Below are 14,906 nucleotides of genomic sequence, written 5' to 3' on the forward strand. Positions count from 1 at the left end.
GGTAGTGACTCATTGGATGCGAGCATTTTACATATCACAAGCAAACGTGAATTGGGTAAAATCATTCACCCTTCCCTCCAGTAATCGATTCTCAACTTTGGTCATTCTAGACCCTTTGTACGAGAGTATCATATCGATCAGGCTGACAAGTAATCATGGCGTATTATGATCAATAGTGCATTGTTTTTTATATTTTATTTATTTTGTTTTGTTTTTTTGCTTCACTAACGTAAGCTTTGCCAGCAGCTGAAATCATTCTCTCTTGTTGCAAAAAAAATGTCTGAGGCAATGTCTGAGCCCCGTGAGGTTTTGAAATGCCAATGTTGTGCCCTGTTGTTTTTCTCCTGTTTTATTTCTTTTTTTCTCTCCTTCAATATGAATCTGAAAATTGTGGCGGAGGTGTAGTAGGGCTTTGATGTTTTTGGAATTGAAAGCTGGCTTGAGGACCTTGTGCATGCGTGCACACGCGTGTGTGTCTGTGACTCTCTTTTTGTGTGTGCGTTTATCTTTGTGTGTCGATGTGTTTCTCCCCGTGCCTTGGGGGCGGGCAGGATGTATCTGATATTCCAGCTCTCCACTGTGATGTTGAGAACAAGGACCTGATGACAATGATGGCTATGACGATGACATCAACTACTGTCATATCTTGTGCGTTTTCCCTCAGGATGTGTCCAATATTCCAGATCTCCAACGTGAAGGGGGAGAACGTGGACCTGCTGAAGAAGATGATGATGATGTTGACTATTGCTATATCTTTGTGTCTGTGTGTTTTTCCACCGCAGGATGTGTCCGATATTCCAGATCTCCAACGTGACGGGGGAGAACATGGAACTCCTGAAGATGTTCCTCAACCTGCTCTCCTCCAGAACATCCTTCCGTGACGACGAGCCTGCAGAGTTCCAGATCGACGACACCTACTCAGTACCGGTCAGTGGTCACTGAAGATACACACACACACACACACACACACACACACACACACACACACACACACACACACACACACACACACACAGTCAGACTACACCACATTCATGTAAATGTTTACACCTTCTCAGTACAGGCCAATGGTGGCTGAAGACACACGCACACACACACACACACACACACACATACTGTACACACACATGCACAGATAAAGGCACACTACAGTATGTTGGTTGGTGTGTTGGTCAGATCGAAAACCACTCAGCCTTTTCGAGTGTTTGCACTTGACACAGGTCTGTCAGCCTTGGGTTTCAAAGCTAGCCCTTTTCCGCTCGTATGAGCCTGCTGTAGAAGACTAGAGCCAGAGATTCTTTAAGTATATAGAGATATGCCAACATAATAGGTTTCTATGGGCACCTAACGTGACCAGATTCCGGTCTGCCTAAAGGGGCGTGTCATAATGCTCCTACAATGAATAGAACAGTCCTTAGGTCTGCCTAGGTCTGCCTAAGGGGGGCCATAATAGAACCAGGAAACAGTGGGCCAATGGAACCTCTCTCTCTCTACTCTCTCTGCTAGAGCTGTCCTGTTAGTTCAGTGGTCCATGACTCAAAGGCAGTAATGTATTCTCCATTTTCTCTAATGTCGACTTGAATTAAATGTCTCCCACAGGCCACCATAATTGGTCTTCTACATCTTTGTGCTGGACTAAAATGCCCACAGGTTGACAAGTCTCAAGGCTCGAGTGTCTAAAAGTTTTATTTTGTTTGTTTTTTCGCCCCTGAGTTTGATGTGTCAAGCTTCTGCATGCTTTTCTGTTGGTCTTCGGGGTATTCAGACAGTGCTGACCATCGCTCAAGATGATGTTTTTATTTCTTTTTAAATTATATATCTCCTCACTACACCACTGCTTTCTTGTTTGTTTGTTTGTTTTGTAAAATGTTGATTATCTACGTTGTTTGGGTGAGATACAGAAAACCTATTATTCCTCTACAGAGCCAAAAGGCAGTATCGACATCTTTTGTCACCAACTGAGTTTACACGGGACATGAACTCATTTTTTTTAAAGCTTCTCTGTCTTTTCTGACAGATTTTTTTTTTTTCTGGAAAAACAACATTGGGGGTATTTTTCCTCAGTTTCACTGGTAGTCTAATAGCTTAGCTCCAAAATATAAAGGAATCGTTCAGTTTGTGATACAAGCATGAAAATTGGTACACATATAGCCAAAGGCATTCCAAAAAGAACTGGATATGGAGCCATCGTGAATTTTCAACAGGGTGGCCATGGCAGCCATTTTTCAAAATGGCCGCCAGCAACAATAGTTTTCTTGGATTCAATATATTTTAGACATATTTACCATTCATACCACTTGGAAAATGCAATATGGATAATTGAAAAGTTGTCATGAATATTTAAGATGGCTGCCATTTTCAAGATGGCCGCTGTCACTTGTATGATTTATCTGATATAGGTGATATCGGCAGAGATTCTTTAATAGAGATATGCCAACATAATAGGTTTCTATGGGCACCTAACATGACCAGGTTCCGGTCTGCCTAAAGGGCCGTGTCATAATGCTCATACAATGAATAGAACAGTCCTTAGGTCTGCCTAGGTCTGCCTAAGGGGGGCCATAATAGAACCAGGAAACAATGGGCCAATGGAACCTCTCTCTCTCTACTCTCTCTGATATCGGTGTCAAATCAGTCATTTTTCATGATGCAGAATTCTAATTTGGAACTTTGGAATTAACCAGAAGCTTCCTTTTATCTCATTCTATACTTGATATACAGTATAGTATCACTGTTTCTTTCAAAATGGCAGCCCATGTCAGATAGTCATACAATAGTGGAGTCTGTTAAAGGTTTTTACCATTACGGAACTGACAAAAGCACTTTGCATTGTGTTTCCTTAGGGTATATGCTGTAATTCTAGCCTAGGAGCCCTCAGGAAAAAAAAACTTTATACTATCATATACAATATGTCATGTTGTGTAATGCATTTATTACATGACATTATACTAAGCTGACAATGTTAATATAGTCCCGGACTCAGCAGAGATGAAAGGGCAGTGGTAGTCTGCTTGACCAGATTGCTGAAAAGTACAAAAATGTACATAGTAGTGGTGTGCATTGGCACTGCCCTCATGATTCGATTACGATTTGAGAGATAGCGATTCGATTCCAATCCATTCCATTCTACAATGTATTGCAATGCATTACATTTCTTTTGAAAGCAAAGTAAATGTTTCATCAGTCATGATGAGGCAATACAAGTTGTCAGATACTGAGCAACATTTTTTGGCTGTATTCTGTATCAGTCTTGCAGTTTTCAATGCTTTGAAGTGCTTTTATTTAATGTAACATTCATTTGCTCCTGAAATATCCACGGACGTCATTGAAACTTAAAAAAATTTGCTGCATCGATTATGGAACTTGCTGCATTGATCATTGCATTAATGAATCGATTATTGTAATACATAGTGTGAAAGTATAAATCTGTGCTTACATGCTTGACAGCAAATGTACCATTGTGAATGATTTGAGAAGATTCTTGGTCTGAATTCAAATGAACATTTCCCACACTAAAACTATGGTGAGAATAGACGACTACTGCTAATGCTTGCTCAGCAGCATCTGAATGGGGAAGTTTCAGTGCAAGATGATGTCCAAGATAGCAGGTTCTCCATTCTCTATTTTACATAACAGATATTTTTTATTTGTATGAGAGAGGGTAAAAGACAGGACCTCTCCATATGTATGAAGAACCCATAAGATCACCTAATTCTACATTCTCACAAGTAGCATTGTGCATATATTGAGTGCATTTCAGCCATCTTTGTAGAATGGCATTGCAGAGAGATTACTCAATATACATGTAGGCTACAGTATGTCAAATTAAATGGAAATGTTTTCTAAGTAGGTGTTGCGCAAGTAGGCAGAGGTCAATTGTTGTTTCCCTGAATTTGCAAACAAGTCCTCACCTTGTAATTGTGTCACAAGTTGCATTACAGTTAGTCAGTGAGTACTTCCATTGCTACTTCAAACTGACAGCTGATGGACAACATGTGCCACCCTTACCCACAGGATAAATATCTATATAAAACAACAATTCTCATATGGTATATATACTATAAAAGTACATCATTACCGGTACTCATTTTCTTGATATGAAAGGCACACAAATAGTCTGGGAGGAAGGATAGTCTACCATACCCCCCCACCCAACAAACAAATTGCCACATGACTTTTCTTAACCTTGAAGATTTTGAGTGGCAACAGTAACAACTTATTCCCACTACACTTTTTTGCTTTCTATTGTACATGACCTCAGAATGCTCTACATGTTTCAGTTCTATAACTGTACAGTACAGTACAGTACAGTACAGTACAGTGCAATGTAGTGCAGTGCAGTGCAGTACAGTAGCATACAATACGGTGCAGTATAGGAAAGTACAGTAGAGTATAGTACAGTACAGTAGCATACAGTACGGTGAAGTACAGTATAGTACAGTAGTATACAGTATGGTGCATTATAGAAAAGCACAGTAGAGTATAGTACAGTACAGTAGCATACAGTAGTATAGTACAGTACAGTAGCATACAGTACGGTGCAGTATAGCAAAGTACAGTACAGTAGCATACAGTATTTCACATTACAGTACAGTACAGTACAGTACAGTAGCATACAGTATAGTACAGTACAGTACGGTATTTCACATTACAGTACAGTATAGTAGAGTTTAGTGCAGTACAGTACAGTACTGGGTCGTATGGAAGCAGCGTTCTAAATTTCAGCAGCGTTCTAAATTTTCTGTTTTCAGCTCCGTAGCGGTAATGGCCTTTTTCTTGAAAATGGCGGCCATCTTGAATATTCATGACAACTTTTAAATGATCCATAAGACATTTACCAAGTAGTATGAATGGTAAATATGTCTAAAATGTCATAGTATATCCATTACTCGTAAGAAACCTGTTGTTGCTGGCGGCCATTTTGAAAAAAATGGCTGATATGGCCACCATGTTGAAAATTCACGATGGCTCCATATCCAGTTCTTTTTAGAATGCCTTTGGCTACATGTGTATCAATTTTCATGCTTGTATCACAAACTGAACGATTGTTTTGGTTAGCCGCTGCACTATGGGTTTTTTTGCACAGTTACTACATTTTCTCTTAGTGGTGCAGAGGGGTTCATCTGACACATCCGCTGGTTTTCTTTTCACATTGTAAGAGCTACCTGACCTCCAGTCCATCTGACCACCATACAGCTTTGTTCAATCCACTTATTATATGGCTTGCACATTTATGATTGAAGCAATCACTGTCCTTTGGGGTTGGTGACGTATGCTAAACCACAGACGGACCAGGATGATCGGCTTCATGGTGGGTCTGCCTGGTTCTTTGGTTGGCCCTCTTAACTTCCTGGTCCTTGCGAATGGTTGAAGTTTGTAGTATGGCTACAGTGAGTTTGAGAGAACTTGGATTTCCAACTACAGATAAGGTTAATTTAATGTCATTTCCTCAGATCAGTGCACAGCCAGATCAGCATTGGTCTGTTATGGACTGAGTTCAAAAATACTTTAAATTCATTGATTGGCGGAGGTCATTATCATATGGATAACAACGCTTTATATGCCAGCAAAGTGCCTGACATAACAACTGGACACAACCAATAACAACTGTGCATGTCAAATAATAAGTTGACGAACGGTTGTCCCTAGCTGTCATACCTGACCCAGTTGCTGTAGTGCAATAAAACTGAGCGGTGGTGGCGGCCAGGCTGGAGTGGTAGTGCATCATTGTGTGATTGCATATGGGTAGAGACACTCACTCACGGACCCTGATGTGATGCATGTTTATATCCCCCCTCGTTAAGTAGCATCAGCTGATCATTCATCATGTCTAATTGGGTGTCTCCCTACCCTAACCAGCCTGCTCAGATGGTGGTTGGTCGCTGGGCTGCCGTCACACCATGTAAATGTTGCAAATGTGCATAGCTGCTTGTTTACCTTTCTCATGTTTCGGAATTGTTGTCTCCATTTGCTTTCACTCTTAAAGTGTGCGTGCGCGTGCATTAGTGTGTCTGTGTCTATCTTTGCGCATTGAGCACTTTGAGTCAACTGTGTGCTTGCGATGCATGTGCTATGAAAATACATTTTGATTGATTCATGAATTGATTTATTAATGAATTGATTGATCTCTTCCGATCCCTCCCCCCTCAGGGCGTTGGCACAGTGGTGTCCGGCACCACGTTACGGGGCCTCATCCGCCTGAACGACACCCTCCTCCTGGGGCCCGACCCCCTGGGGGCCTTCATCCCCATCGCCGTCAAGTCCATCCACCGCAAGCGCATGCCCGTCAAGGAGGTAGGTAGCCAACCATGGGCATAGACACGAGAAAGCCACTGGTTATCAGTTCACACACTTCCATGAATTGGTTAAAGGGACTCTGTGCAGGAAATGGTCAAAAAAGGTACTGCAACTATGCTGCTCATTGAAACTGGGCTGCCTATTGCCAAATTTGATCTTTACATGAAAGTTTACTAAGTAATAAACAAATATTTTCTAGTATGGTCCAAGTACAGTCATTTTTGCAGCTAAAAATGGCTATTTTTGGAAATTCAAAATGGCGGACCATGGAGAAGATCCCCCTTTTCATGCATGAATAGTGCAATTTTTCCGGTCACGATGAATACTTAGAATTTGATGCTGGTGGTAAGTATTCATGAAAAGGGTAACATTAGTGAATTGACAGCATGAATTCTGGAAATAAACAACTGAAAATTTCACACAGTGTCCCTTTAAGCAATATTAACAGACAAAAACGTTTTGCCATTTGGAATAAAGTGGGGCCTGTTGCATGAATATTGTTAGGTCCAAATAGTAGAGTAACTTTATCTTCAGGGGTCCTGGCAGAAAAAAAGTCCATCCTCCGCAAGCACATGCCCATCAAGTAGGTAGTCAGCCAACCATTTGCATGGATAACGGGGTAGCCACTAGGGGCAACGGTGGCCTTGTGGTTGAGGAGATTTAACTGATTTGGCTTTAGAGCAGAGGGTTGCCGGTTCAAATCCCACCCTCCCACTCCCTATCTCACTCCATGGCTGAGGTGCAAGGCACCTGAGCAAGGCACCTAACCCCACACTGCTCCACGGACTGTAACCAATACCCTGTACTTAAAATAACATAAAAATAATAAATAAATAAAAATAAAATAATAACATCATAAATAAGTTGCATAAAAGGATCAGCCATGTGTGATATAATGTAATGTAATGGTTAACAGTTAACACAATTCCATCAATTGGTTAAGCTATATAGACGGTTTCATGGAACGTTTGCTTGTTGCTTGGTGACATGATATGACCCGAAGTAAACTTCCGGTCTGCTAATGTTTTGGTAGGCTGCAATCTGTCGGCACTGCCAATATAATTACAAACGGTTTTAATATTGGTGAAAAAAAATGCTTTTTAAAAAATTTGTTCTGCGGTAGGGTGCAACTTCACTTCTGGTGCCAATCCGCTGACAAACGTGACGCAGATAATTCATGTGTAGGCCTACATGATGCCCAGTCTGCACATCTTACCAAAGCAGACCTAGGGTTGCCAGCCACATTTCGTGGTTTAAAAAAAACGGGACACATTGTCGTGCGAGCGTGAACCATTTATGATATGTGTAGGACTGGGTACCGAAATTCAATTCTTTGATGGAACCGAATTAAAAGCTACGGTTCTACTTGGCATCGAAACGTGCCTTGTCTGTCGGTTCCACGTTTCGGTTCCTGAAGTCTGACTGCCATCAAATGTGTGTTTAAGCACGCGGCCATTTCAGCCAATCAAGTGTCACAAACTGACCACGCTCCTCCTTTTCCCGTTTCGCACCTCATTTAAACGATTGATAAGACAGCTGATTTTCAACCAGCTGATTGTACTATTGAGAAACAAAAACATGCTGTCGAAAGCGTGGCTATATTTCAGGAAAGTAGATAAGGAAGGAGCGCGCTGCAATATCTGCGATAAACTAGGCTATCATGCAAGAATGGCAATACATCCAACCTGTTCAAACACCTGCTCTTGCATTCGATTAACTTGCGTGCAGAGAGTTGCAGCATCTTTACAACGGCAACACCGTGAAAAGAGCTAACTTAGAAAGAACTGGTCTTGTGTTGGGGACGTACAAATGTAGCCTATTTAGACCGTCGGTTTAATTCGAGGGAACAAAGAACACAGCGACAAAAAAAGATTTCCTCTCTATCCGGCTGGAGAATAACGCCATTTTACTTGAAGTAGCGGCCGCTTAAGGTTAAATAACTGTGGATTGAAAGAACATAAAAATGTTCCGTAAAAAACTGTAAAAAGCTAAGAATCTCAGCTTTCGAACAAGCCCTAACACATGTCTGTAGGTCTAGGTTAAGGAGATCGCTGGCTGTTAGGAAAAAAATGACGAGATAAAAAAAATGGTTGGAAAGCGCTATTTTTTCACTTGCAACAGCGGCCGCTTACAGTTCAATAACTTTTGAATGAAAGAACATAAAAGCGTTCCGTAAAAAACTGTAAAAAGCTAAGAATCTCAGCTTTCGAACAAGCCCTAACACATGTCTGTAGGTCTAGGTTAAGGAGATCGCTGGCTGTTAGGAAAAAAATGACGAGATTAAAAAAAATGGTTGGAAAGCGCTATTTTTTCACTTGCAACAGCGGCCGCTTACAGTTCAATAACTTTTGAATGAAAGAACATAAAAACGTGCCGTAAAAAACTGTACAAAGCTAAGATTCTCAGCTTTCGAACAAGCCCTAACACATGTCTGTAGGTCTAGGTTAAGGAGATCGCTGGCTGTTAGGAAAAAAATGACGAGATAAAAAAAATGGTTGGAAAGCGCTATTTTTTCACTTGCAACAGCGGCCGCTTACAGTTCAATAACTTTTGAATGAAAGAACATAAAAACGTGCCGTAAAAAACTGTAAAAAGCTAAGATTCGCAGCTTTCGAACAAGCCCTAACACATGTCTGTAGGAGAAGGAGATCGCTGGTTATATATATATTTAGGCCTATATATCGTTTAGATTAGGACTCTTTAGCTTAGATTCACCATGGCGTGAAAGCAGTGTTGTCGCGGCTACTTGCAGCAGCTGATCATACGGCCCAGTTCTAGTCCCTGTATGGAAATGCGTGCGAGATAGCACCATCGAGTCCCCGTCAAGTTTCATGGATATTTATGAAGCCTAGTTGAGTTAGAACAGTTCTGCAGAACCTAGTAGAAAAGCCCCAGCTGTCGACAGACTGGGTAGCGTAGGCCTAGGCTACATTAAAAAATCATGTCAGGCACGCTTGACATAATTGGTACCAGAAGTGAAGTTGCACCGTACAGCAGAACAATTTTAATCAGACATGAGTACATTTATCAGTATCAAAACCGTTTATTACACTTGCCAAGCCATGCCGAGAGGACAACTTGCAGCATGCAATTATTCATGAATGCTGTATAGAATTAAATGCCTTTAACCCGCCATTGCTTAAAGCGATGGTTCGGAGTAGAATCACCCTAATGCCATTTGAACCGTGACACCCATCCACCTTTACACCCGAAGTGTTTTCTGCCGCAGGCTTACATCAACAGAGTTGCCGTGTTATTCGATGTTTATTCCGGATAGCTTGACTCAAGCGCATATGGATCCTGGGCACCGTCTCCAAACTTTCCCCACAAAAATAACATGTCATGACGCCAAACTTCTACAGTATAACAAATGTGGTTTGTACTCACAAAAAGATGAATTTGAAACTTTGTACATAGTCCAGGAGTTTATTAGTAACAACACACTAGACGATTAGCTTTTCTGCTGCTAAACATCCGTCGACGTCACTTCCTCCAGCTGGGACTGTCCACTTATTGTAAGGTTTGTGTTTTAGTCCACAGCCAGGATATATGCAGGAGTGTGGCATCGTCTTCTATTTATTAAACGTGGTAAAATTTAATTCCGAAGTGGTTAATTTCTAGTTGTAGCGCAAGCTGTCTTTTTGAGTTTTCCGCCTTCCGGACTCACGTGTAGGCCTATTTGTTTCCATCAACAAAGTCCCAGCTGGAGGAAGTGACGTCGACGGATGTTTAGCAGCAGAAGAGCTAATCGTCTCGTGTGTTGTTACTAATAAACTCCTGGACTATGTACAAAGTTTCAAATTCATCTTTTTGTGAGTACAAACCACATTTGTTATACTGTAGAAGTTTGGTGTCATGACATGTTATTTTTGTGGGGAAAGTTTGGAGACGGTGCCCAGTATCCATATGCGCTTGAGTCAAGCTATCCGGAATAAACATCGAATAACACGGCAACTCTGTTGATGTAAGCCTGCGGCAGAAAACACTTCGGGTGTAAAGGTGGATGGGTGTCACGGTTCAAATGGCATTAGGGTGATTCTACTCCGAACCATCGCTTTAAGTGACGAGGAGCTCCGCCTTGTGGCAGGCAGGGAAACTCATGATTTACAGACCCGTTACGCCATCTACTGGCCACTTTGGGTAACTGCAGGTTTAATTCAGGGTTTCTAGGAACCGAAAATGGAACCGTTCTGGTACCGGAACCGAAACGAAGGAACCGGAAATGGAACCGGAACCGAAAATTGTCAATCAATACCCAGGCCTAGTTATATGTTTATTTCAATGGGCTAATATGAATTTGTGCATTGTTTTTTTTAAAAACGGGGACGTTATTTCACTTTCCTGGACAGACCATAACAAACCTAGCCTACAGTAGGCTAGAAACCTTGGGGTGTGGCGACATTACGAGACTGTGTTTCCATTTTGTAAGTTTTCGTGAAAATAGCCAACTTTGTAAGCGCTTGAAGATAGCATTCATACTTTGCAGTATTTTCTCTTTCGAGCGCGCACCAGGATGTTACTGTCGTGCATTCGTGCCTGTGTGAGGCTGCCTTTTGATTCAATCTGAAAGGACCACCTGTGTATCAGTGGCAGCAACAGATAAACAGACAGACAGACGAAACCTCACCACCAAATACCAGAGTAGGCCATTTTACCTAAAATCAGGTAAGCCTAACCATGTGGTCACGGACATTCAATATTTGCTTAAAAACACCCTGTACACGAGTGACGAGTCACAACCAGCTAATGACAACATGTGAGTTCAAGCCAGCAACTTGACTCAAAGCATACACAGCACAACAAAAAACAAAACCCTGTTCAACCGTGCAGACGTCCCTGACTACTGTATTAAACTTGCCTTACCTTAAAACTTTTCTTGACCCCGGCACATCTCGTAATTTTGTCGATGTAATCCACATTTTGACGTAGCAGCCAAGCCAGTGCTAATCAGTCAGTCATATCCTGTGTTAGCATTGCTATTAACCTCGACATCAAAGACGTCTGCTGAATTGTCCAAAATATATACAATCCGGCCGTTTATCCTTTTCTTCAGCAGATGACAGTTTGGGTATTTCGTTGTCCTTGTCCCAAGAAGTTTAGTAGTAACAGCTGCTTTTCAGAACTTGAAGGAATCGTTGCGACTACATTTAAACTAAATTAACCTGTAACAGTGTAGGCAGATGCAAGCCCAACTAAGTCCCTAATTCCTACAACAAACACAAACTGTAGTTCTACATAATTATGTGCTGCCGTGTTTTTTAGACACACCATCACCCGACCCATGTTGCCAAAGTGCCATCACTGCTTTATTCCTTTACATTGAGGCTATGTGAGGCTAAATTAATATGATTAATACGATCGTGACGTTTTTACATCTACCCCAAAAATGGGCGCGTAGTGCCCCCTATGGGTGATTGCTGTCATAAAAATGGAAAACAACATTTATTTTTCATTTTCTGTGCCACTCTCAAATGAAATACCGCGCTTGTGTAGCTGTGTTGATCCGATGCAGTGTATTGTTTGCGGAAGTGTACCGGAAATTAAGTTAGGGCCATAGAATGTTCATGCCTTGTTTTTGTTTTGACTGTAAACGTTACATGAAACCGCCTATTAATGGACAAAAACTCAGCCAATTGGAATATAGTAGAGGGTGTCGCATGAATATTGCTAGGTCATAATACGGGTCAGAGTGGGGGGCGGGAGTTTGAGAGCCACCTAATGAATTGTGATGTCATACCCAGGTCCGTGGCGGCCAGACGGCATCCTTCGCCCTGAAGAAGATCAAGCGCTCCACCATCCGCAAGGGCATGGTGATGGTGTCGCCGCGCCTCAGCCCGCAGGCCTGCTGGGAGTTTGAGGCCGAGATCCTGGTGCTGCATCACCCCACCACCATCTCGCCGCGCTACCAGGCCATGGGTGAGGCGTTACACACACGCGCACGCACACTCACACACTCACACACACTCGCACTCTCTCTCTCACATACACACACGCACATGGACGCGCACACACACACACACACACACACAGGTTCGCACACCAGGGTCTCCGCGGATCCTTAAAAAGTCTTATAAAGTCTTACTTTTAATATTTGTTTTTTAAGGTCTTATAAAGCATTATATTTCGCCAATTTTTGGAAGTGTGGTATTATATTTACGTGGGAGGTCTTATATTTCATCTGGGTAGCTTGAGTGTAAGAAAAAGGTTTATTTTTTGACGCTATTATTTAACCGGCATACGTCCCTTATCAAGATGCGGAAAAGTAGATGAAACTGATCTGTGTTTGTGGCGCAGCGCAGCCCGCTGGCCACAGCGGGGGGCAGCCGCAGACCTGTGGACGCAGCGCGTCTAGCCTACTTGCATGTTCTAGTAGAAACAGTCGAAAAAGTGGTCGAAAAAATATGAACGTGAATCGAGATGGGTAGATAGATGCACGTTCAGTGTAATGTGGCTTGAGGACAAGAAATAAAATGGTTAGCTGCTATCCAAAGCAACGTCGGAATATGAAGCTTGATGTTAACTGTGTCGGGAGGACGCCTAATCAGTCGTTGAGTGTAAGTTTTTAAATGTCGTCTATCGTAAGCATGTTAGCCATGCCCTCGCGTTTGGGTAGAAGCGTTTGCTAAATGTAAAGCGTTCATTTCATAAAGTCCATTATGACCGTATTCGAAAATAATTGTTCCTTCATACAATAGCCTACACTTTCAAAATCGCCTCTAGATACGTGACAGGCTATTTGAGGCCTCTGTCAAATGCAAAATGATTTCGTTAACATGATGGCAGCATGAGGAAGTGAGCGCGAGGCAATACGAAATCGGATGAGTAACAGAATATGTACGAAGCCAATGATCTGGCGAGGTGCGTAATGTCCAAATCGGTAACCAGATGGGCAACGGTAAACGCGCTAAATGCTTGTTATGGACATGCTGGAAATCGCTTCCAAGTTGTGCGCCGTTTCTTGGTCCCATCTAGAGAACCACAAACTACAGACAGGCTAAGCTCAAAGTAGAACGCTTGCTTCTGCTACCCGTCTCTGATAAAGCGAGCTGGAGGAGGAGAAACGGCACTCAGAGTAGTCGTACATTTAACCCTTTTGACACCAGGTGTCCTCTCTCCTAATAGCAAAGTGCATTCAACTATTTATCCATCAGAAATTATGAATTGTTGAGCCATTTTAATGTGTACATTTAAAGGCATTTGATGAACATTCATCTGATTTTTCCATAGGCCGTCAAAACATGCGTGGGACCCTCAATTAAATGCCAGTTCTCAGTTAACTGACCATATGCATGCATGGTGTCTGTAGGCAGATCAGTTACACCTTGCTACTACTTACACTGTGTTTACCCTAGGCTACACTATAAAAGCACAGTAGTCATATAATATTGTTTATTATATATAATTATGTACTAGGCCTACATTTCATTATAGCAATGCAAACTAATATATTGCAATGCCTCACCCCGAGCGGCGGTCTTACTTTTTAAGACAAATATAAGACCTCTGATGATAAAAAGTCTTATATTTGGTGATCCAAAATGTGCAGAAACCCTGGCACACGCATAGAAGGGCACACACACACACACAAAAGCAAGGCCCCACCGTGGCGCTTACAGTACGGCACTCGTCTGTTACGTGGCCGACCTGGGTTCGATTCCGACCCGGGCCCTTTGCCGACCCTTACCCATCTCTCTGTCCCAACTCGCTTCCTGTCACCACCTTCACTCTCCTGTCATATAAAACTGAAAATTAAGTCTTGAGGAAAAAGAGAGGGAATAGCAAGTCCTGGAAGTGAATTCAACAGGGTTCCCACTGGTGCTTGAATTCCTTGAAATTGCTTGAATTTCAACTAAGTATTTTCAAGGTTGTGAAAATGCTTGAATTTTGTGCTTGAAGTGCTTGAAAAGGCTTGAAATTTCTGTCAAGTCAAACTCAGTAAGCCAAATAATAGGAAAAAAAATGTTCCGGTACTTAAAAAATCTGAGGAAGTGAGATGTCAAATGAGATTTGCCTTTCGACACCCTAACATTTATGAGAATGCAGGAAATTGCATCTTAAAAACACAACATTTTCTGGAGGAGGACCGCCACACCCCTTCCAGCGACTTATTGAAAGGTGCAATTTGGTGCTTGGAGGTGCTTGAAAAGAGCTTGAATTTGTTCATGGAAAAAGTGTGGGAACCCTGATTCAAAGGTAAAACAGCAACTATACCCATGTGCACGCTAGTCTTGCACATGCCACCAGCCCACCCCTATGATGGGCGAGAGGGAATAGCAAATGAAGGAAGTTATTTTAAACATGAACAAGGTAAGTCAGCAACTATGCACATGTGCATGCAAGACTTACATGTGTGACTGCAGCCCCACCAGCGTTTTAGCAGCACTGTCGGGGGAGGGACACGTTGGACATGATGAATGAGGAGCTAATGATAGTAAGCACAGAGGGAAACGCTTAACAGGAGAAAAGCTTCATTTTGAAATGTCAGGGCCTTTGTTATAACAAGCAAAGAAGTGTGTACCTACTTTGAGCATCCTTGATGGCTTCAGTACAAGGTCAGCAGACCTAGATCTCGGTCAAGTATCTTGTAGCGAAAAGCAAATTAGTTTCAG

General features: G+C 42.1%; 1 protein-coding gene across 1 annotated transcript in view; it reads left to right on the top strand.

Moving 5' to 3' along the window:
• The window catches only part of gtpbp1l (GTP binding protein 1, like), a 41,502-nt gene that overhangs the window by 20,812 nt on the left and 5,784 nt on the right, over nt 1–14,906 (top strand). The window contains exons 9-11 of the mRNA XM_063198927.1: nt 783–927; nt 6,151–6,294; nt 12,039–12,213. Coding sequence (XP_063054997.1) covers nt 783–927; nt 6,151–6,294; nt 12,039–12,213 — 464 coding nt within the window. The remainder of the gene's footprint in view (nt 1–782; nt 928–6,150; nt 6,295–12,038; nt 12,214–14,906) is intronic.

This window comes from Engraulis encrasicolus, chromosome 1 (assembly GCF_034702125.1).
Source record: "Engraulis encrasicolus isolate BLACKSEA-1 chromosome 1, IST_EnEncr_1.0, whole genome shotgun sequence".
NCBI classification, from domain to species: Eukaryota; Metazoa; Chordata; class Actinopteri; order Clupeiformes; family Engraulidae; genus Engraulis; species Engraulis encrasicolus.